Below are 23,545 nucleotides of genomic sequence, written 5' to 3' on the forward strand. Positions count from 1 at the left end.
TTGTCTCCTGTCATTTTTGAGTGCATAGCATCTCTGTATTGGTGATAGCATCCCAATCTTGCTTGAAGACTCCTCCTCCCCCATTGATTAGTCTTGGTGGGACTATCATAAGAAGTTCCCATCTTCCTCTAGCTAAAGTGTTGGACTATGTATAACCCAAGATAGGCCAAGTGGATGCTCCTCTAGAATTTTAATCTTTCTTAAGTGGAATGACCCAAGGACTAAAAACATTCAAGCTCATTCATCCTGACAGAGGGCCCTGAAGAGACAACTTCATTAGCTCCTGTAATCTAGATCCCTAAAGCTGCCCTGGTTCTTAACCTTCGTGGGAACTGGTTCATCAACGTCTTTAATTACAGAAACTACTTCCAATAAACATTGTTTAAGTTAGTCAGAGGTGGTTTCTGTTGTTGGCAACCAAAAAGCTTTGCCTGGTAAGAAAGTTTTTACCTGAGACCAGAGGAAATGAGGTAAAGGTATGTGTAAATGCAGATACGATCTGTGGATAGGGGGTTTACTAGCCAGGACAGATGTTTCTATTGGCCTCAATCTTTTCACTAAAGTAAGGAGACAAAGTTTTTTGGGTGACTCAGCTACTCTCCTAAAAGCATTCTAATAAACAAGTCTACTCTAATATAAACATTAAAGTCTAAAATCCTGTTTCAAGGTACCTTAAAATAAGGCAGGGCTACTTAAGTTTTTCCAAAAGTTTACATTTTAAAACTTATCAAAGATCAAAACAAGCAAGAACTCTGATTCCCGAGAGTATATTGCAATATCTTTGGGCCTTAGCTTTCTGTAAAATGATAGGATTAGACTAAATGATCACTAAGGTCACCTATGTAACATTACAAACCTCTAAAGTGTGGGAATGCAACGTGTGTTTTGCAAATACCGAGTACTTTATTTTGCTTGTCATAAGGTTTAAAGGACTGAGCAGCATAATTTTAGCTTAAAGAGAAGGAAAGGAAATTAAAAAAAATTTTTCTATGAGAACAGCACTGTTTTGGGAATTCCCAAATATAACAAAATTTCTATTTGTTAAAATAATTTGGCAAATATGTTTTTCTGGACTCTTAACAAATGAAAGTTTAGTTTTCCAATCTAACACTTACATCATTGCTGGCATTCTTAAGCTGGTTAAGCAGATAGTCAATTATATCACCACCATGATTGGCATGAATGAGACCTAATGCATAGAGACCTCCACCTTCCTGATAGGCTGATCCCGGAGAGGTGTCCTTGGGAAGATATGTTGCCATTAACTGTAATGCTTCCTTCTCATGACCCTGTAAATTTGAGCCACAACAAAGGTGTCAGTAAGAGAAAGTAAGAAAAAGAGCTAACATTTTCTATGATTACTGCTTTTCTCCAGCATGCTCGCTTGCTAAGAGAGAAGGAAGGAAGTGGGGCTCTCTCTTACACAACTTTATCACTTGAATGAGAGAAAAGCCTTTAAGAGACCCAGTCACATCCTTAGAAACAAATGCTTCAATTTCTCCATTTTATAACATTTCCCCATATTCATCTTAGACTATGCAAGTAACTTATTTCAATTCATCCTTTGAGAAATAGCTTAGTCTTCATAGGAAAAGGATTTCCACCTTTTTTAAAAAACAAACACATATATATGTACTTTAATATATTAATTTATCCTTCCCTATAAGAGGGCTGATCCAGCAAAATGCACTTGTGAATGAATTATAGTAAACTTCTATATTTTATTAACTCCAGAAAAACTACTCTGTGCTGATGCCTGCTCACATTGATCAGTGTATTATTACCTTGTGAATTACACCCAAACTGGCTGTAGCTGTAAATTTTGCCCAGTTAGTAGCCCTGGCCAACCATTCCAAGTTATCTCTGTAAGAAAAGAAAATTACTGAAACAAATTCCATAAAGCTTTTTATAATATTTTGACTTCAAAGTATTAAAAAATTTCCTTGAACTATTACAAATCATTTCATGGTATGGGACGCAAATTACTGCTGATTCTTTTTTACCTCTTAAGTTGTTCTTAATGTTTTGAGGACTTTTTAAAAAGGAATAATATGTAATTCCACTATGAACAAAAACAAAACTATACTAAATTTCTGAGCTTAATATATTTCATCCAAAAGCTGATACTCAGGCCAACTAATGAAGAGAATTAATTTTGCCTTAAAATAAATAGGGCCCTGGCCAGGCAGCTCAGTTGGTTAGAGGGTTGTCCCGATACACCAATGTTGCAGGTTCGATCCCTAGTCAGGGCACATACAAGGAACAATCCATGAATGCATATCTAAGTGGAACAACAAATTGATGTCGCTCTCTCTCCTCCTTCCTCTCCTTCAAATTGCTAAATTAAAAAACAAATGAAAGAAAAAGCCTCAATTAAAAAACAAAAACAAGTAGGCATATGCAAAAAAATATATAATATAGCAAAAATAAAATTTAAAATCCAGGGCTGGCAGGCAGGGGAAATTCTCCATATCCATGTAACAATGTCAACAAAGTCTCTGTTAAAGATGACTGTACAAAGTGGAAACTTTCAAGTATATTTACCTAAGAAACTGGTCACTGGTAGTTCCACAATGCATAAAAGAGTTTGCTATAACGGTTGCTGTGTGACACACAGAATTCCGCACTGCATCCTTAGAAAAACAAACAGATTTTTATCATTGGCAGAGTATTCATACAATTTGCAAGCTCACCCATGAACACACAACCATTTTTTGTAGCAGGAGAATATATTATCTGTTCAACAATTAAAACTAATGTTAATAACTGTTGTGAGCAGTATCCCAACAAGAGTTACAATGATATGGTAAAAATCTCTGCTCTCAAGTTTGCAGTTCAGTGGGAAAACAGACACATAAACTCTTTATCAATATGCTGATGATGCCTTTTATCCAAATGCTACATGTATATATTAAAATACATTAAAAAGTTAGCTAAAGAAAATGAAAAGAAAAAAAAGAGAATCCAATGAACTTCCTAATGATTAGCAAAAAAATAGGAGCTCAATCAATATTAATTCTCTTTCTTTTTCAACAAGTTTAAGAGTTTCTCCCATTGTTATTTTTACAAAAACTTACATCCTTAATCAGGAATAAAACGCAACAAAAGAAATAAATATAAGTACTTATATTCAACAAAGAAATATAAAAAAAGCCTCCATTATAATTTCCTACCTTTGTGCTTTTTAGAATCATGAGATCTGTGTTATTATTTCGTATTAAAAACTGCAGATGTAACTCAATAGCCATTTCACCACTTAAAATTTTAATCATTTTTAAAGTCTGATCCTTGGGCTCTGGACTCTGCCAAAACAAACAAAGAAAGAATGAAAATATATTACTGAAATCCACTAAGGCCACTTTATTTTAACAGCCCATAACCAGTGAAATTCATAGTTCATACATACAACTTATTTAACAGTAAGATCTAAAAAACTCATGTATAATTTATTTATTAGATACCACTGAGATATGATACCAGCTTGATGGAAGAATGCAATTCATTCTGAATGAGCTTCCAATGTAAAATATTTTAAAACAAAACAAAACAAAAACAAGCTGTAAAAGAATAACTAATTACTGATGATATGTAAGGAAAACTTTTATACAGAGCCAGCTTATACTTTAGGTGAGGAACTACCTAATCCAAACTAACAAAATCAAAAGCACCTTTAATCAACACATCTATATGATCTCATGAACTACAAAGCCATCAATCAACAAAACTATCTATCCAGTTGAAGAACAGTTGAAGTTTATATACCTGAGCATCAGAAACCAAAAGTCCTGATGAAGGAAAAACTTATATCCATTCATATTGCTGCTCTAATATTTAGCCAACTCTTCTATGAATACTAAAAAACAAAAAAACAAAGAGAACTAAACTGGCCCCTCTACAATCAGTTGCCATTTATATAGAGGCGATACCTTTTTCTTTCCCCATGACAGGCAATTCAGTTATTCTGAAGAGTTCACTCATTGGTAAGAATCTAAAGATTGATTTCACCTAAGTTAGGTGCTCCCTGGGATCAGTCTTTAAAATTGTACTTTTTACAGAAAATCCAGTTTTATAAAATGACTTTGGTATCACATGATCTCGGAATCTAATGAACAAAATAAACTGATGAACAAAATAGACCCAGAGACACTGAAGCATGCAACAGACTGATGTATAATAAAGGGAAAGGGGGAAGTGGGAAGAGATAACCAAAGAACTTATATGCAAATGGACACAGACAATAATGTGGTGAAAGCCTGGGGTGGGGGCAGGAGTAGGGTGTAGGAGGTCAATGGGGGGAAAAGGGAGGACATCTGTAAAACTTTCAACAATAATAAAGATAAAGAAAAGATAAATTAAATAAAATGACTTCAGTATAAAACCTAATTATAAACCTCCATAAAAACAGGTATGTAACATTTTAAAATAATTTACAATGTACTGTGCCATATGTTAAACAGCAACCACAACTTCAAAAAGCACACTTACCACTTCTGGTGTCTTTCCTACAAGCACACTACCTGTCTTTTCTTCTGTTTCCATTGACTCACTAAAACGTAAAGAACCAACAGTTATTAATCTGATAAATCTTTTCTGAATAGTATGTGTGGGTGATGTTATCAAATTGAAGATCTGAACTATGTCCAAATTAATAAATATTGTTGTTAAGAAACTAAAGAGTCTAATAAGATGGAGGTGGTACAGATATTGAATTTCCTCCAAATATATTCATTAAAATACACAAAGCAATGAACTAGGTTAGCAAAATGCATGAGCAATAAATATAACAAAACCAGGTGACAAAGTATAGCCCAAGTTCCCAAAACACAGTCAAGTGGAGATTTATCACCAACAGCTTACAAGACCAGTTTGATGTGAAGCAGTTGGGCTGCAACAACTTATAACTTACCAGCCACTACTCCCTTCTGAGTCAAGCACTGTGCTCTGAGGAGGAAATGCTGAGCACAGGATCCAAATCAGAAGGAAAAAGAGGCCCAAGCAAGAGTGGGAAAGGAAGCAGAGCCAGGAGACCTCAGAACTTTAAGACACCATTTGTTCAATACTTCACAACACAATAGAAGAGGAAGTTCTAGAGGGCAGTGAAATTATAAAACCTCTCTTAAATGAACCTCCTTTGTAAAAATTTAGGAAAACTAATTTCAGGGAAGATAAGCTACAGAAGAGGGTCAAAGTAAAATCCCATAAAATGTTATAAGAAAAAAATTTTCAGAGAAGGTGAGACATTAAAAAAATTACACAAGGTATAAAATATTATATATCAGAATTAGAAAAGCTCAGAAATGAAATAGAATTAGGTAAAATCAGAAATGAAAGAGGAAAAATGATCATTTCAGAAATGAAGATTAATTCAGAAGGAACACGAGAACAAATAACTACGGCACAGGAAAAAGAGACAGTAAGGAGAAAAAATTTTAAGTCAAAAAGAAACAAACTAATCACTAACCCACTAAGATCGGAACAAGGTAAAGATGTTCACTCTCATCACATCTACCTAATAATGTACTGGAAACTCTAGACAATGCAGGACAAGGGAGAAAAGGTATAAAAGTTATAAAGGAAGAAGTAAAATTTCTATCTAGTCACAAATGACATGATTCCTATGTAGAAAGTCCAATGAAAGGATCTATAAAAAATTTTATTAGACCTACTGATTTAAGCAAGGTTATGGAACTCAACATTAATATACAAAAATCAATTGTATTTCTATATATTAACAACAAATAATTGGAAATTGAACTTTAAAACATACCACTTATAACAGCTTCAAAAATCATAATATACTTAGGAATAAATTTAGGGAAATATGTGCAAAATCTCTGCATTATAATCTAAAAAACACTGCTGAGAAAAACTAAAGAAAATCTAAACAATGAAGAATACCATGTTTATGGATTACAAGACAATAAAGTTAGGGTTTCAGTTTGCTCCAAGCTGAAGAGATTCAACACAATCCCAAGCTGATACAGAAATGCAAAAAGGCTTACAACAGTCAAAAGAAGCAGGTGACAGCAAACACACACTTGAACATTTTTAATAAGTGGCCTAAATGTGTACCAAAATATAGGAAAATAAAATCTAATACTGTAGCAGTCTAAGACATATACATATTTAGTTCTAATGAAAGCACAAAAAGCTGAGACTGTTTCTTATTTCTAATTAACTTAAATTTCTGAAATTTAGTCTACCTGCCTGTCCTGAGGTTTGTAACTGACTGGATTATATGGCACACATGCTGTCCGGCAGGCCCTCCCTGTCATAAAATCACTTTTACTTCTTTCCAGAAAGGTCCATTTCTCTGGTTTTCCTTAATGTGCCCAGCACAGTGCAAAACAGAACAGCTTTAATAAAACTTTACAATCTATGAAAGCTAACGGTAAAATTTATTCTTAAAATATGCAGACTATGAGCATTCCCAAAATAAAATAAAGGTTGTTCAGTTCTGATGCAGAAAAAGATTCTTATACCTGTCTTTCTCTGATCCCGGAACAGTACCCGTATTGGTGGATCCAGGCACAGCAGGAATAGGGGTGCCAACAGTTCGAAGATTCTGGATTACAGATGACAAAAACTGCTGGCTAGCACTTTCATACAAATCAAAACAAATCTGATAAGCCATCAGGAGGTTGTCTTCCTTCACCAGTTTTTCTAAGATATCACTCACAGCCTGGGGGTCATCTAAGAAAATTAAGCACTGAAATGCAGATAAAGAACAATTACACAATAATCGGAAACTCTACAAGATACTTAGAGTGACAAACAGTCAACATATAGGAAAACTTAAAATATAAGCATAGGCAAGCTGGGGCAGACTAACCATCTAATCTAGCACTCTACTTCTGATTCTGGCACTAGATAAAGTTTTCCTGAAAATAGAATCTGCCTTCCATAAGATAATCCGTACAAATTATACTCAGAGCTCCGAATATCATGCCCGGCAATTAGCGGTTTTCGGTAACTGGCTGGTGAATAAATCTTGGCTTCTTTAAATCTTATCCATAATTTACATTTAAGTGCTCCTTAACTTGTAATTTCTGCTTTACCATAAGTTGTAGCAGTCAGTCATTCATTTAACACACATTGTACTGTACCGGGCCAGGACAAGGTGCAACTAAAATGACCACTTTGAAACATTTCTCTAACTATTCTTATGACCTGCCATATGTTTTAACAAAATTATCCAATAATGTTAGAATTTTTCTTTTAAAAATTAATTTAAACTTTTCTTGTTCCCTTCAGTAGCAAATAACTCAATTTTAAAATGAACACATAATCAAAGTTAGTACAAATTAAGAACAGAAAAGAATGGAAACAAAATAAGTAGCAAGTAATGGGACTGGCTAAGTAAGGCAAGGTACACCCACTAAATGACTACTACAGTCAAGAAAGAGAACAAGAGTTAGAACATAAAACAATGTTAAATTGAAGGACATGTCTAATTGGTACTGTTCGCTTCCAGGGAAGGGAACTTGGGAGCTAGGATGAGTGGAAAAGAAGACTTTTCACTGCATACCCTTTGGTTCTTTTTGAATTTTGAAATCACGTGAATGTATTATTACCTGTTCAAAAATATATTTTAAAAATATAAATTTAAAAAGTTTTAAAGGCACAAGGAATAAGAGCTAAAAGAAATAAAATTCTCTCTGAGGAATAAAACTGAAATACACAGAGGAAGAAGGCAGAGGACAACTGTTTTTTATAGAAATTTAAAAAACTATTTAAAAATTATTAAATACTACTTAGAAGCAAATAAAACTCCAAAAACCTATATGGAGAAAACTGAAATACACTAAAATGTTAAGCTGACTTAGGGTGATATAAATGTGGAACTTTTCCAGTTTTTTTGTTTCTAACTTGCTTTGCACCTCCAGCCAATAAAATACAATATAGCCACCGAAAAGAATGAAGCAGCTGCACTGTGCTAATAAGTGAAGGACAAATACGTATGCATCACCTCTGAGAAAAGGTCCAAACAAAGGAAAAGATACACTTTTCATTTTATTTTATAGATTTTTTACACTGAATTTTTAAAAAAGGTGTAAGCAAATTCATACATGAAAAGAGATAAATATATACATAAATGTGTTTTGGTTGTGTTTGGGTAATGAAACCAAACATAATTTTTACACCTGAAATTCTTTCTAGAGTGATATAACATAGGTACTATTTTTATGTTTTCTTCTACCTTTTACTTTTTTTAACCTTCTTCGTTTCCAAAATTTCCTTAAATGCTTGGATTATTTTCAAAATATAAAAAAAAAAAATACGGGCAGGATATAAAAGATGATAGACAAAGACTTGACTTGCGGCGGTGAACACACGATAGTGTACAGATGATGTGTTGTAGAATTGTGTACCTGAAACCTGTATCATTTTGTTAACCACCAGTGTCACTCCAATAAATTCAATAAAAGGGGGGGGGGGGGAGAAGAATAGAAAGAATAGATTTTAACAAAATAAGCTTTTAGTTTTGTGAGATTCAGTTTCTTGTAAGTAAAAAGGAATATAAACTACATACTTTATCTTCACAGGGCTGTAGTGAAGATCAACTGAGATACATATATGAAACCATTACAGTACTGTAATGTAATCAAACACAGTATTATGTAATGTAGTGAGGCACAGCCCAGCAGTACAGTGTAAAGTAATGTAACATAATGTAATTACCTGACAAACATTGATAAAATCGGGTTTCTCCAAGTTCATGTAGATTTTAACTAGAACTCTTAGTACTTTATTCCGAAACTGTTTATTCTGCATTAAAGACATGCAGAGCTTGAGGCTATAAGCTAGCATTCCTGAGACATCATTCTGAAAGAAATAATTTAAAGATACATCATTATCTGATTACTGAAGCATCCTATTTAAAAATCAATTATTTAATCTATGTTCTTTACTAATTCTAGGCAGCCAAAGATTTAAACCCTTTTAGATATCAATCTTAAAAGGAAGTTACATATTTCCCTGTCTTCATGAAAAAATGGATGGAAAACAATTTAATACATATAGTGGTCATCCAGGATCATCCAGGACTATATGAGTATAGGGCGCTATAACAGAGTAAGGCTATTAATTATTCTAAAAAGATACATATAACTGTCTGTATACTGAGTCATTATGTTTTTTCAATTGTGTCTACTCAAGTCTTTCTGTCTCCAATCTTGCTGCTAGACTCTTCCATGACTTACTGCTTATAGTCTTGGCCAGGAACATAAATGTGACAGAACTGTTATTGAGCTCTAAGTGACTCAAGTTTTGAGAGCTGTCACATCTGGCTGGTGCAAATTTCAACTCCAGACTATGTACATTTTCCTTCTGATTCTCCAAAGCATGCCCAATATTTGTGGTACCAACCTATAAAAGTCCTTCGACATAAATAAGCATACTGAAGAGCTACAGGGGTATTTCTCAAATAGTGAGATATGACTCATCAGTGTCTCATGAAATCAACTTAATGAAACTAGTGTTTTTGTTATTTTTTTAAAATGAAATACAAATTAAAAATATCAGTTATATTACAAGCAATAAAAGTAGGTACTCTTTCATAAAACAAGTTATATCTATATAAAGCTGTATACTGGGATGCCAAGTAAGATGCATTTCTTATTCTGCTTTATTCTTTTTTTAAACATTTATCATCCCTTTACCTTATATGCAGGGGTGGGCAAAAGGTTTACAGTTGTAAATACACGAACAGTTTATTCTGTATTATTAAAGTAGTAATTACTACATTATTTACTTTTATTATTTGTCTTCTTTTTATTATTATTATTATTAGTATTACATATCCTTACTTATGATTTATCTTTTAGGTAATGATGGGTGGTAATTTAACAACTGTAAACCTACTTCGTCTACCCATGTAATTATTTGCCTGGATGCCGATTCCTCCAATGGACTGTTTCATCCGGGCGGGAACTTTATTGGTATTGATATCTCCAATGCCTAGAATAGTCTGCTACATAGTAGGCACTCAAAAAAAAAAAAGTCTTTGTTGACCAAATGAAAACAAGTATTTTCATTCTATTCTCATGAAGACAAGGAGAGACTACAACACAAAAATGAAAACAGTATAAAACGGGCCATTTTATCACAGTGGGTGGTTCATTCCCTTACTCACTTAAAAGAATCTTACCACTGCTTCTCACACTGCCCTGGGGCTTTGGGGATGCAGTGGTGAACAAGGCACAAAATACCTGTCCTTACAGAGGTTACAATCTGGTGGTAAAGACAGATATTAACTGCCTAGTAACACAATTGATCAATTAATATAGTGGTAAGCACTATGAAAAAAATACAGGGCTCCAAGAGATTAACAAATGAATCGGAGCTAGTCTTTGCAGCAGGCGTTGAGGAGAGTATGGGTGGCAGGGATTGATTTAAGGATCTGTAAACAAGTGACAGTTAAACTGAACTCTGGATCTTGAACAGAAATAAAGCAGGTAAAGAAAAAGAAAAATAATTTTGGATGAGGCAGTATTTTTGGCAAGGGGAACAAGGCAGGGTACATTTAGGACCTGAGAGGAGGTCAAAATGGCTGGAGTGCAGAGAGCTAGCTAATGGAGAACAGCAAATGGCATGCAGATCAATGTCCAACTAACTCAGTCTTGCACCTTTCTGACCATTTTGGTTGGTGATTTACAGTTGTCATAATTATTGCAAAATATTCCCAAACCAGGAATCCAGTTTATAGTTTTTGCCATAAGTACAATAATACAGCAGTTTATCAATACAGTCTTCTTAAAAAGGTCAGGACAATTAATTCAATTTCCCCACACAAGACTTCAAAGGAATAAATGCAGTAAGACCAAAGCAGATATTGAATGAACACAAAACACAGCCAAGGTTCTTATATAAATTATAAAATAAAGCATTAGGCAAAAGAGCACCTTATTATTTCTAAACCAGATTTTCTTTTCACTACCTACGAGATTCTGTTTTTATAATTTATTTTGCCGATTCCCCATCAAAACAATCTCTAAAATCACATCATCTACCTACCGACTCCAGTATAGTCTTCTCAAAGATATCCAGTCTTCGTGTCTCCAGAGCAATACCGATAGCCTGCTTATATTTGTGATCATCTAGACATCGCTGGAACATTTTATTCACAATGCCTTCCAACCTCTGGTCAATTGGTTTTCTTTCTCCTTCAGGTAAATCTGCATTTTCTACACACTGTTTGGTGTAGTGATCAATGCATTTTGCTATGAAGAAAATAAAATAACTCTGATTGGACCAAACTACTAGAAAGGACAATGCCAACACTTATAATCATAAAAACTTATGGGTTGACTATAGAGTAACGAGCACATTTCAAAATTTTTAAATGCTAGAAGTTATACATTCAAAGTAATACTCTTCCCTTCATAACAGTTACACTGGAGGGCTACACACTAATTCCAACAAGGCCCATAGTACTGAAAACATTTCTATCTTGTTACTTTATTTTGACCAAAATTATATCACTCAACTAAGCTGCTTATTCAACAGAGTTGGCTACAAATAGTTGCTGTTTCACTTTAAAAAAACAGACACTTGCTATTATTGATATTAAAAAAGGCTATTGTAGCAATTATCACATGGCAATAAATTATTAGACTCCCTCACATTAATGAAACTATTAGCTCCTTCACAGAAGGGACTATGTCTAAATCATCTTTGTACAATAATGGTGAAATGACCTGAAATGTGTCACAGGTTCTAAAGGCAATTCCAAAGATTTCCAAAAACCTTTCCAGTAATTGTAGTACATCAACTGAAATAGTCATTGCTTCAGTGTGAGATGGGTGGAAGCTATTCACTGCCTCCCCGCAGGAGTCTAAAAATTCATGCAATGGTGTACGTGCACAAGTTGGCTTTCACATTCACAATTACTTGGGTGGAAGGGGAGGAGGGGGCCACATATTGAAGGGTGCCAATAGTGCACTTGATAAAAAAAAACACTTAAATTTGTTTATAATTTATAGTACTTTGCAATCACACTTTGAACTTTTTAGGAAAAAACAAAAAAGGAAATTTCCCTAAGCCTTCTTCCACCTTCATATGGAAGATAAATAGCTACCCATTTTGAATGCCATATACAATAGTATCCTCTCTATAATCCACTGGCTTGTTGTTCTTTCCTTTAAAAAGAAGAAAGGGTACAAAGACAGTTGCAAAATATAGCCCCAGGAAACAGAAATGATTTGAACTAGCATAAAGAACTGCTGTCCATTAGATGGCCCATAATAGATCTATACTTTGGGGGAAGCAAAGGACTTTTAAAAACTGAAATGTATGACATTCAAGGTCCACTCGGGTAGAACTATACAGGTTCAGATATGGTTAATAAGACAAAGTGGCAGTAACAAAGCAGACCTTAAACAATTCTGGTTGCAGAATATCTTTACCAGGCCCTAATATAAGCTTTTTGAACCAAATGTAGTTAAATAAGAAAAATATTACCTCTACGCATTAAAAAGGAACCTCAGAAGTAAAGAATTTAGGGAGTTTTCCTTAGATTTTCACTGAGAAGAAAAAAGGTAAGTACCAGTTTTATATCTGTGCTCTCACTTAGCAGGTTTATATCATAACTATATCCCAGAATCATTCCCAGCAGAAGTCTTATCAGAACTGGGAGAAGACTTACTAGTCCTTAATTTTCTGGATGTACACTGTTTATGATATTAAGACAACAGGAAACCTTTCCCAATTTTTATTTTGTATAACCTCTCACAACTTCCTCTGATATTTAAAAAATATCTGTTCTGACTGTCATAAAACTAGAAGGGTGTGCCCTAGGCAGTTTTGTTCAGTGGTTAGAGCGTCAGCCTGAGGACTGAAGGGTCTCGGGTTTGATTGTGGCCAGGGCATGCAGCCAGCTGGGTGGCAGGCAATGATCCCCAGTCCCAGTTGGGGTACATGCAGCAAACAAACAATTGATGTGTCTCTCTCTTCCTCTCTCTCACTCTCTCTGAAAAGCAATGGAAAAAATATCCTCAGGGGAGGATTAAAAACAAAACAAAACACTAGAAGGGTGAGCCCTACTTCCACATAAAGAAAAGCAAACAGAACACACCTGTTGATCAACAATCACCTCCTACAAGCAAAGATGATAAATAGTGTTTTAGAGACAGAGAGGGCATCTACCACCTCACAGCCCTATACAGACCAACAGTCCTGTTTAAAAGCATAATTTATAATCAATAAAAATATATAAAAAAGAAAATTTTTATAGAGCATAATTTTAAAATAACACCACTACAAGCACTTGATCACTGTTGGAAAGAATTATCAACATTCATCAAAAAAAATCCTTCAAATAAGAGAAAAGAGGTAAGTGCAACTCCTCACATATAACTTAATGTAGGAAAAGTGCTCTAGTTTCAAATTATATAATGATCTATTCTTTAAAACCATTTGTTCTTGCCCTGGCTGAGTGGCTCAGCTGGTCTGTGCGCAGTCCTGTGCAACAAAGGGTTGCTGGTTCAATCCCCAGTCGGAGTGCACATGGAAGGCAACTGATCCATGTCTCTTCCTCTCTCTCTAAAAGTCAATTAAAAAAACACATGTCTTTGGGTGAGGGTTAAAAGTAAAATAAATAAAATAAAACCATCTGTTCTTTCCACAGGATCCACAAATGAAAACTCCAATTCAATGAGCATCTAACAGCAGTAAAGTTACTTGCAACCTTTTTCACACCATCAAAGCAAAAACTTTAAAAATATGAAAACAGAATCCTACTTAGAACTTCAGGGACATTTGAAAGCACCCCTTTGGACCACCTTGTGCAGCATTTCCCAACTTCTGAAAGAATACCAACTCTCTCCTTTTAAGGGTTCAGGTAGATAATGCAATTCCTCTTAATCAGGAATTAAAAAAATAGTCATACTGTACTCAGACAACACACCCTCGGGCTCTCTGTAACTATGATCTAAAGCTTGCTCTTCATAAAGACATATCTGAAGGGTTTGCAGTCTCTTCTTTCATCTACTAGATCAGAAGTTTCCAAATACTTTTTAAAACTACAAAATCTTTGAACAAAATCTTAAATAGTTGGATCAACTTACAAGATATAGCAGCGATTTGCAACTGGTGTACTACAAGAATTTTTAAAAACATGCAATACCTGACTATTTAGTCAGAAGCACTGACCTCTTTTCCCTTAGATTGTCAAATAAAAAAATGAAAACAGCCAACAAAACAATAGCCGTCTGGTGTGAATATCCTGTCTTGAACCATAAATATATAGGTTATATAATAGAGTTGTATCTTATTAGTCACTTTGCATAATAAGGTTGTGTCTGATTGGTTAATTCTTGGTACCAGAAATCCTTATATACAAGTATAGGCACCTGATTTTTTAAAGTTACTCTGGAGCAAAAAGGGAAGGTAATTACTATTATTATTTTTTTTTGTAAATCAATAAAAATTATACCTGTTTTTTTGGTCAGATCAGCAAAAAATATATTTTCTGGTGTGTCACAGAACTTTAGTAGTTTATGTGTGCCATGAGATAAAAAAGGTTGAAAATGCTGAGACAGAAAACCAGAAGCCTTGCCTGTGTGCTATCCCCTCATTTCAAAAATAAAGAAGCAAACGAGAAATCAATGGTTACTAGTAGAAACAGTATGGGTTCTAAAGTAAGCCTGGGTTTTAAATTCTGACCCTCCTATTTAATAGCCATGTGTACTTATCATATTGAAACTCAAGTTTTCTCATTTGTAAAACAGGGCTAGATCCTTCCTCACAGAGCAGCTGTGGAATAAATCATAGTATGAAGCATTACTGGCCCAGTACCTAGCACAATGGAGATACTCAATAATGGTTTCCTGTATTAGAAGCAACTCTATAAATTACTATCATTTAATTTGTTACTGATAATAATCTGATTTAATTTTTTCATAACACTATGCTCATTGGGCTAGAGAGAACCATAATCACTGAGATATCTATCTTTGTGTTTATTAAGTTAGCTGTTTCAGAATCATTTCTTAGATTCATTCTTAAAATGTTTTGTGAGGTGTCTTTATTATTACTGTTATTAATTTATTGTTCACTATGACAAAAATAATAAAGCATCATTATTACTGTTCATTATGATAAAAAATAATAAAGCACAGAATTGAAAATTAGATCTAAAAACTCAGTCTGCATAAAATTATTGTGGAAAGATGAACTTCCAATTAAAACAAAATGTGGCAACATCAAAAAGTAATTCAGAAAAAAAAATGCTATACACACTAAAGAAAGAAAGAAGCTGACAAGATAAAGCTTTAGCAGATGGAAGATAATTACCTATAATAGTCTCCACATATTCAGAGTTATCATTGACATTGAAGAGGTCACCTGCTCCAAGTGCATAATTCAAAGACTCTTCAAAAGCCCCAAGGTGATAAAATACTTTAGACGCCACTAAGGCTGCAAACTGCCGACTCCGGAAACCTTCATCTTCATACAAAACTTCTCTGAAAGAATAGGAAGTATAGGCCTAGTTCAAAGTCTGGTTTTCCTTAAAAATCCCCAATCTAAATATTCAAGCCACAATTCAGTAGCAGCAAATTTCTAAATGAATTTATAAACCACAAGACCCACATCTATAGATAAGTTAAGTTGGTCTACTTTATCCCAATTTATAGAAATAAAGTAATGCTCACATTTTGTCTACAGACTCAGAAATTTCTGCCCAGAAGTCATTGACAACTGCATTCAATTTCTGTAGTGCAAATTCCTGTAGAAGATAAAACCAAGATTCAATTTTGAGACAGACTCACCATTACACTTCCTTAAAAAATAGTTTCCAATGAATTGATGGCCAAATTCTCACATTTACTAAAACTTTTAATCTGTGACAAATATAAAAATTTACCAACTGACTTACATTTCCTCTTCAGTTTACACACTTCCTTTCTGTTTCCAATCATCAAACATCAGGCTACCATATAATGTCATTCCTTAATTTAATGAACTTTTTTTCTTTGAACATACAAGTTTGACTTCAGTTGCTAGTTTGACTATATGTAAATGAATTCAGGAGTCTAGAGCCACTTAAAGTATATTCCAAATTTTTATCAAATGAAAATAATTTTAAACTATGTGACACAGAAGAAATTTTTTGTGCTGTTGATAAACTGAGAGGTGTGTGGGAGGTGCTCAAGTGCTATGTTGAGGTTTATTTGCCTTAGCTTTGTTAAACTTAGGGAAAACCCACTGCTGTTCTCAAAAAGCACTGTCCTCTGGGGCTAGCTTTCAATGACTGGGTAAGGGCTGGCCAGGATGGCTATTTTAAATGATGGAAGATATACAGATACCACTGAATTTAAAGAGCTTCACAGTATTCATACTTAGCCGAATTAATTTTCCTTCAACTCATACCTTAAGCTGTGGTTCTTCTTCATCCAGAAGAGAAATAATCCCAGCTATAAGACAAAAGACATAATGATTATAAAATATATGCTAAGACAGAAACTTAGTAAAAAATATGATTATTGGAAAAAATAAGTATTTTCTGAGGGGTGACTTCACTAGAGGAATGATTATTTTTCTTTAAAACTATAAAGGTTTATATTTCGAAGTTTAAGAATTAACTGTTATCAAACCCTCATAACACTACATATATCACATTGTTTTCCTAATTCGGTGGTTTTCAAAGTATGATCCCTGGAACAATAGCATTAGCATTACTTGGGAATTGGTTAAAAATGTAAATTTTTGGCCCCATCCCAGATCTACTGAATCAGAAATTGTAGGGATGGGGTCCACCAAAGGGGCCACAAGCCTTCCTTGTGATACTGATGCTCACCTTAGTTTGAAAATCAAAAGCCTAATTTACTGACTAAAACAGGAAGCTTTCCCATACAATTTTAGAATAAAATTATTCACAAAATACACCAAACAGTTATACAATTATACACAAAAGAAGGGAATATTTAGTCACTGACTCATCAGGATACAAGATTTTAATTATTTCAAGATGCCGATATAAAGGCACCACCTTCGTATCACAAGTAACCTAGGCTTTGCTAAATGATGAGCAATCTTACTTATTCTGACTTGAAGTGCGCAAGCACAGTGTTCCCCATGTGGCCTTGAGGGGTTAGCACTAACACTGGAGAGTAAAGGAAACAACTGTCCTCTTCAAAAAACACACCTTCAAATATAGTCATATGCTAAAGGGAATATTAGAATAAAGATATGGGAATTGTCCTTAGGCCATAAAAGAAAAGGAAACCACACTGTCTCTAATATACCATGTAGGTCTTAAAATCATTCTAGAACACTGAGTTGAAATTGTGATTTGATTAAAAAGTGTTGAGGCAACTTTACTTAGGAAATATAACCATTACTAACTGATAAGTATAGGTTTGCCAAACAGATTCAGCAGTCTTTAGAGAGTCATACAGTAAAAGGTACAAAATTTAGCAAACAAAACTATGCCATGGTGCCAGTTAGGGCATACTATTATTCTAAAAGCATAAAAGCAGATAAAAAGAACTTCTAGGTTGGTATGACAAATCCAGAATAGAGACTGAACTGACAGCATGGAAAGAAGACAAATTAAAGAATGCAATCGAGAGAGAGAGAGAGAGAGAGAGAGAGAGAGAGAGAGGGAGGGAGAGAGAGGGAGAGAGAGAGTGTGTGTGTGTGTGTTGGGAGGGAGGACTGCAAACTCGTGATGTAGAATAGCTAATACTTCATCAAAATACTAAAAAGGCTACCCCATTCCCTATCAGCAACCAAGAGTGTGTTATAAGTTGCTTTTACCAAAAGAGGTGATAGATTTTTCTATATTCTCCTGTTTGGTTTCACTTCTGATTAATTTGTTACACAGTTGTCCTGGCTTAGAAATAAAGCCATTGTCCCCCAAACACAACTAAATCAACTTCTACATTCCATACATGAATATTTCCCATCTTAAAAACAAAACAGCTCTCCTTTAGAGTGGGGTAGGAAGAACAGGGAATGGGAAAGGTTACAGGCCCTAAAAAAATCTCGTAATAGGAAATCAGCAGATAGTATTTAAAATTGTTGCATCAATTTATAGCAATATTTGGACATTATTTATAAATATGATGGTATGTTCCAGAAGAAACTGCTTAAAAGTTGAAAATGGTTGCCTCTGGGGATGAGGAAGGGGAAAGAGGAGTGGGAGACTATGGTTTTAAAGCTTTTTAGCATAATTTTCTTTTATATGCCTATGTTGTTAAAAAAGAAAACACACACCTCAAACCCCATTCAGTCTCTCATCCCCCTCCAGGAAACACCTGTTTCTCTCTCTCCACTCCCTCTTTGTCAAGCCTCTTGGAAAACTTAACATATATGTTGACCTCTTACTCACTATTGTGTTTTCAGTGCCTCGTGGATAAAATGAACACATAAACGGACTACTCCACACCAGAACCATGTTGCTAGCCTGTGCAGCACCTGGGGCCGATCCTAAGCCAAAGTGAGCCAAAGGACAGGAAACAGGTGACAAAATGTTTGGAGCAGAAGCTGATATGTAATCCAGTAAATGTAACAAATAATAGTAACAAATACACCCTATACTATCATCAGAAGTCTCAGGGTAGGAGACCTAAAAATCATTACTCCTGCCACGCTGGATAGGTTTAAATTATCTGTATTATATTCCCACCAATGCTCTTTCAGCCTCTACTTTCAAACACTCAGGGACTGACTTCTTCATTCAAGACATACTTTTGAACTTTGGCCACCGGCTAGGTAATGTTCTAAGGATTATGAAAACGTTTCCTACCCAAAATTCTACCAGAGAGAAAGACAGTAGTCAGACAAGTAAACAAAGTAATAACAGGGCTGTGATGAAGGAAGGGGACAGCTAAGGGGTAGAGGGGTGGCATGTTTTAATAAAGTGACCAGGAAATACTAACATTTGAGCTGAGACTACAGATTGAGACACTAAGAGAAAACTTGAGGTCGAGGAGCCTGGGAAGAAGGAACAGAATGTGCAGGGGCCCTGAAGTAGGAGAGAAACTGAAGCGGCCAGTACGACTAGGGGGCCGGGAGGGAGGAAGAGAGTGGCACAAGACAAGGCAGAAATCACATCGCGAGGCCTTTGGTTAAGGGCCTGGGTTTTACTTTAAACACAATGGAAAGCACTGGAGGATTTAAAGCAAAGTACTGCTATTAAGTGATTCAAGTTTTAAAAGGAATATTCTGACCACTACAAGAATGGACGGTTGGGAAGTAACGGTGGAAAAACAGTCCTGAGGCTGTTACAGTCACGGGCGGCCAGGGAAGAGGGAAGGCCCGCCGAGAACTGGTAATGGATACATATGAAACAGAACGAGGCCGTCGTTTACAGGTGGCTGGATACTTAGTGCTTATTTTACCTTTAGAGAGCGCTGACTGGTAAAGCTGTTCCTCTTATTAAACTAAAATTCATCTTCCAGCCATCTGTATCTCTTGGAGATAAATGCTTAATTCCAAGGACAGGTGGCAGCTCTTCAAAGCTTTCAAAATGACTGACACCTCCCAGCATCTCCACCAATTTCTTTAGGCAACCCTCACAAAAACGGGGGTGTGAGCTCCATCCAAAGACAAGTTACTGTCTTCTGATCACCGGTTGTTTACAACAAAGTACTCAGGGGACGAGTGTAGAATAAAACAGGACGAGAAAAGGGGCGGGCAGGCAAGGAAAAAGCACCAAGGCTGCGGACAGCTCTAAGCGAATCGATGGGTAGTGAGGGCGCTTAAAAGCCACCACTTGTCCCAGTCTCCAGCGCCACGACACCAATCCGTGGATGCGGCGCTCAGTAAGCGCACGAAACCTGCCCCGCACACCTTTGGGCTCTTTCTCCAATGCAGAGTATTTACTGAGCACCTAGCCTCAAAAACCCCGCAGCTTGCTTCTCAGGATAAAGCCGCCTTCGCCGAACACAGGAGTCCTCCGGGTGCTGTCACTGAACACGCTCGCGGGAGGCCCAGCACCGACCCGCCTCCAATCTAACGCCAGGTTTCACTCTAAGGCGAACGGAGCCGGGCCAGGTCCAGAAGCGTTCGTTAGGTAGGAGTCAGGCTGCCTAACGACCCCGCCACCCGGGGGGGCCGTCCCACCCCAACCGCCTGCGAGTAGGGGCTGGGGTCCCCCACGTGGTCCATCTCGGGAGGCTGGGGATTAATAGGGAAAACTCCTCCGGGTAGGAGAAGGGCCCCGGAAGCCCCTCGGGTCCGGGCACGGGGGTGTGGCGGGAGGGATGCCGAGGCCGGCGACCTGGCGCGATCCCCACCCCCCCGGGCCTGAGGGGGTCCCGGGCCCGCAAAGAGGCCTGGCTGGACTGCCAGCCCCCGGCCCGGGAGTGGGCCTTGGGCAGCGAGCGGCCGCACAGGCCGGCGCTCCGCCGGGAGGTGCCCAGTCACCCGCCCTGACTCAGCTAAAAGCCGGCGCGGCGGCTCCTCCCTTTTGGCGCCCGCTGCGGTCGCACTCACCGGCTGAGGTGATCATGGCTGCGCCCTGCACTAGCCCGCCTGTTCGCTCGCCGTCCGGGCCCCGCAGTGTATCTGTCAGCTCAGGACCCGCACGCTCCGCCGCGCCTCTCACTACCCCGGTGCGCCGCTCAGTCAGTCGCCTCCTCGGGCCGCCGGCTCACTTCTCGCTCAGGACCCCGCCAGCCCTGGGGCTGTCCACCGCCCCGCCTGCCGCCTGGCAAGAGTTCTCCCCGGCCCTACGTCTTCCGCTCCGCCACCGCCGCCCCGGCCCTCGCGGGAGGATGCACAGAGAGCTCCACTGTTTTCTCTAGCCCTCCTCGGGGTCAGAGTTCCCACGTGATGGGGACACTCGTCTGCACCTGGGATCAGGCTTCAGAACGGCTACCCCTAGAAAGAGGACCCCCCCCGCTCCCGTCACCCGCCATTGCTGAGAAAGGGCTTTGAGGGGAAGTGCGAGCTGGGCGTGCCGCGCCACCTGCTGCCTGGGAGGTCTCACTGCAGCAGCGCCCACCCAGCCAAGCCTTTGGGTGCTAAGGACGCGCGGCAAAGACCGTTTTCTAAAAAAAGTGATAATCAAAAAAATTTTAAAAGCAGAGCCCGTCTTCAAAAGAAACCCTCACAGAAATGCTTTATTGTAATAAGGAATCTATTTTTACTTTATTATAAAGTTGAACAGTGACAGTTTTTATGTTTGGAATAGTTAATCCTGTACAATTACATGGTTTGAAAAATCGTTAAGTATTAAAAGATATACAGTGAAAAGTTTCAAAAGGGGGAAAAATATCCAGTTTTGCTTTCCATCTGCCCGGCTGCTCCCCCCCCTCCCCCCCCCAGCTACGGGTTCTTGATTTTTAACACATCTTTAGAAATTTGAAATGGCAGTTGTGATCGCCACGTGCAGTCTTAGACCAGCTTCAATAGCCAACTTACCGCAATAGTTCTAAATAAGCACTGACAAATACTAGTGGCCAATGATGGCATTTTAAAGCCACTAGCCTTGCATTTAATTGGACAGCAGCTACTAAAGCTTAGTTCTCAAAACACTGCAACCTAGTGGCACAGCCAGTGTTTTGTGGTTCAGTTAAAACTTGGTTGATAACACCTTTGAATGTATGTGTGAATTTTTAAAAAGTTAGTATTCTTAAGCTGTGGTTGTTAAAATATATTAAATGTAATTATTAAACACCTTTGAAGAGCCCGTAGCTGAGATAGAAAGGCACTTCTCTTTAAGAGTGGATGTTTTTGAGGATCATTTTACAGAGGCACTTTGGCCAGTTCCTCGCATAGACACTCCTGGTCCCCAAATTCCTAGAGGAATCACAAACAAATACCAACACGTAGTGGAAATGAGTGAAGCAGGTGCAGAGTAAGAAAGTGCTAGCTCAGCAGGATGGTGAATTGCAACGGACACCTGGGGAGACAGTAGGGGGTGGTGGTAACTGTGGCAAAATGAAGAGTGAATGCCCCATGGAGAGGGCAGTGGCTATTCGGCTCCTGCAGTGTTGCCGTGCAAAAATGCAGGGCTGTTGCTATAAGAGCTTATGGTTCTTCCAAGAAAAGCCAAAAATCAGAATGTCATGTGAAATCTTCTGAATTTCCAATGTTGGCAACTTTAGCAAAATGGGTGAAGGTGACCGAAAGTTACAAAGTTCCAGTTACAAGTCCTAGAGATGTAATGTACAGCCCCGTGACTGTAGTTAACAATACTGTATTGTATGTTTGAAAGTCGCTATGAGAGTAAAAATGAAAAGTTCTGACCACAAGAAAAAAACGATTGTAACTGTGTGCAGTGATGGACATCAACTAACTTACTGTGGTAATCATTTTGCAATATAATCCCTATGTTGTATACCAAAAACTAACACGATGTTTCATGCCAATTATACTCAATTAAAAAAATATGTTGGCGACTAGTTCCAAATGTTTTAAAATGGAGAGGTGGCCACTTTGCCACCTCCGCTCTTCAAAGAGAAGACCTTTTCTAAGGGAGCACAATCATATCTCTGGCTGGATGCTGTGCTTGTGATCGCCACAACCTCATCTGAGCCCCACGGCAACCTTGGGAGAGGCCCCCCTCTCCTCGGGGATGCTGCTCTCCCACCTGGATGGCCGCCCCGCGCCTGTGGCTTCTCCCTCTCCATCCCATTTAATCAGTGAAATACTTTCAAAACTCACCTCCGACCACTGCCTCTGCTCCTCGAAACCCTGAGCCCCATCTTGGGCTCTGTTCTTATGCTTCATTCTTCCGTGTTTCCGTCCACAGCCATCTTCTCACCCCGTTCTCCCTGTGAGAGAGCGATGCTTTCTATTGCCATGGACAAGGGGGTGACTCCTGAAATGTACCCTGCAGCCTCCCCTCCCTCCAGAGCACTGGACTCCCCACACCTACCAGACATCTCTGCTTGATCTCAGAGCTGCACACACTTGTTCATGCCTCCCCCCCCCCCCCCCCCCCCCCGTGTCTCCTGCTTGATCTCACTGTGATGAGGGGCATCCATCAGCGATTGGAGCAGGACCCTGGGAGGCACCCTTGACCAGGTCTGCAGCAGATCCGGTCTTAATTCCTCTCACACCAGCCCAGTTCCCATGTCGCTCTATTACTCACTCTTGGCTTCCCCTCTCCTTTTCCAGCTGCGACAGCTTCCAACAGCCTTGACTTCCTGTCTACCATCGCACAATTCTCCAGTCCATTCTGCACGGCCAGCTAGAAGCACTAGCGGGAACAAGGAAGCCAAGGCCTCTCTTCTCCAAGCTCCTCCGGGGCTTTCACCCAACCCTGCTTACCCCCCATCTTCATGTCCCACCCCTCTGCCCTGGCATGCCACGCTCCAGCCATGGAGAACTCCTGCGACTCCCAGAGTGGCCATGAGGCTCTGTACTTTGCGTCTGACCTTGGTATCTGCTCTTCCTTCTGTCTTCAAGGCTCTCTCCCCCTCACCTCTGTCTCACATGACTTGCTTGAGTCCCAGCCAAGCAGCACCTCCTTCAGGAAGCCCTCCTTGACTACTCCACCACGTGTCCCCTTACAGCCTTTACCCCACTACAGCTATAGTCTTATCTCTTTTCCCATGTCCCAACTGAGCAAGGAAGTACTGAAGGGCAC

At 38.2% G+C, this 23,545-nt stretch overlaps 1 protein-coding gene across 1 annotated transcript in view; it reads right to left on the reverse strand.

Moving 5' to 3' along the window:
* PSMD1 (proteasome 26S subunit, non-ATPase 1) overlaps positions 1-20,527 on the reverse strand; it is a 74,245-nt gene extending 53,718 nt beyond the window's left edge. The window contains exons 1-12 of the mRNA XM_016204679.2: positions 20,443-20,527; positions 16,372-16,415; positions 15,654-15,727; positions 15,295-15,464; positions 11,017-11,222; positions 8,683-8,826; positions 6,483-6,709; positions 4,486-4,546; positions 3,174-3,302; positions 2,545-2,633; positions 1,785-1,863; positions 1,116-1,289 (exon numbers count right to left, since the gene is read on the reverse strand). Coding sequence (XP_016060165.1) covers positions 1,116-1,289; positions 1,785-1,863; positions 2,545-2,633; positions 3,174-3,302; positions 4,486-4,546; positions 6,483-6,709; positions 8,683-8,826; positions 11,017-11,222; positions 15,295-15,464; positions 15,654-15,727; positions 16,372-16,415; positions 20,443-20,458 — 1,413 coding nt within the window. The 5' untranslated portion in view covers positions 20,459-20,527. The remainder of the gene's footprint in view (positions 1-1,115; positions 1,290-1,784; positions 1,864-2,544; positions 2,634-3,173; positions 3,303-4,485; positions 4,547-6,482; positions 6,710-8,682; positions 8,827-11,016; positions 11,223-15,294; positions 15,465-15,653; positions 15,728-16,371; positions 16,416-20,442) is intronic.
* Between the last annotated feature and the right edge of the window lie 3,018 nt (positions 20,528-23,545).

The sequence above is a fragment of the Miniopterus natalensis genome, chromosome 8 (genome assembly GCF_054644295.1).
Source record: "Miniopterus natalensis isolate mMinNat1 chromosome 8, mMinNat1.hap1, whole genome shotgun sequence".
Classification (NCBI taxonomy): domain Eukaryota; kingdom Metazoa; phylum Chordata; class Mammalia; order Chiroptera; family Miniopteridae; genus Miniopterus; species Miniopterus natalensis.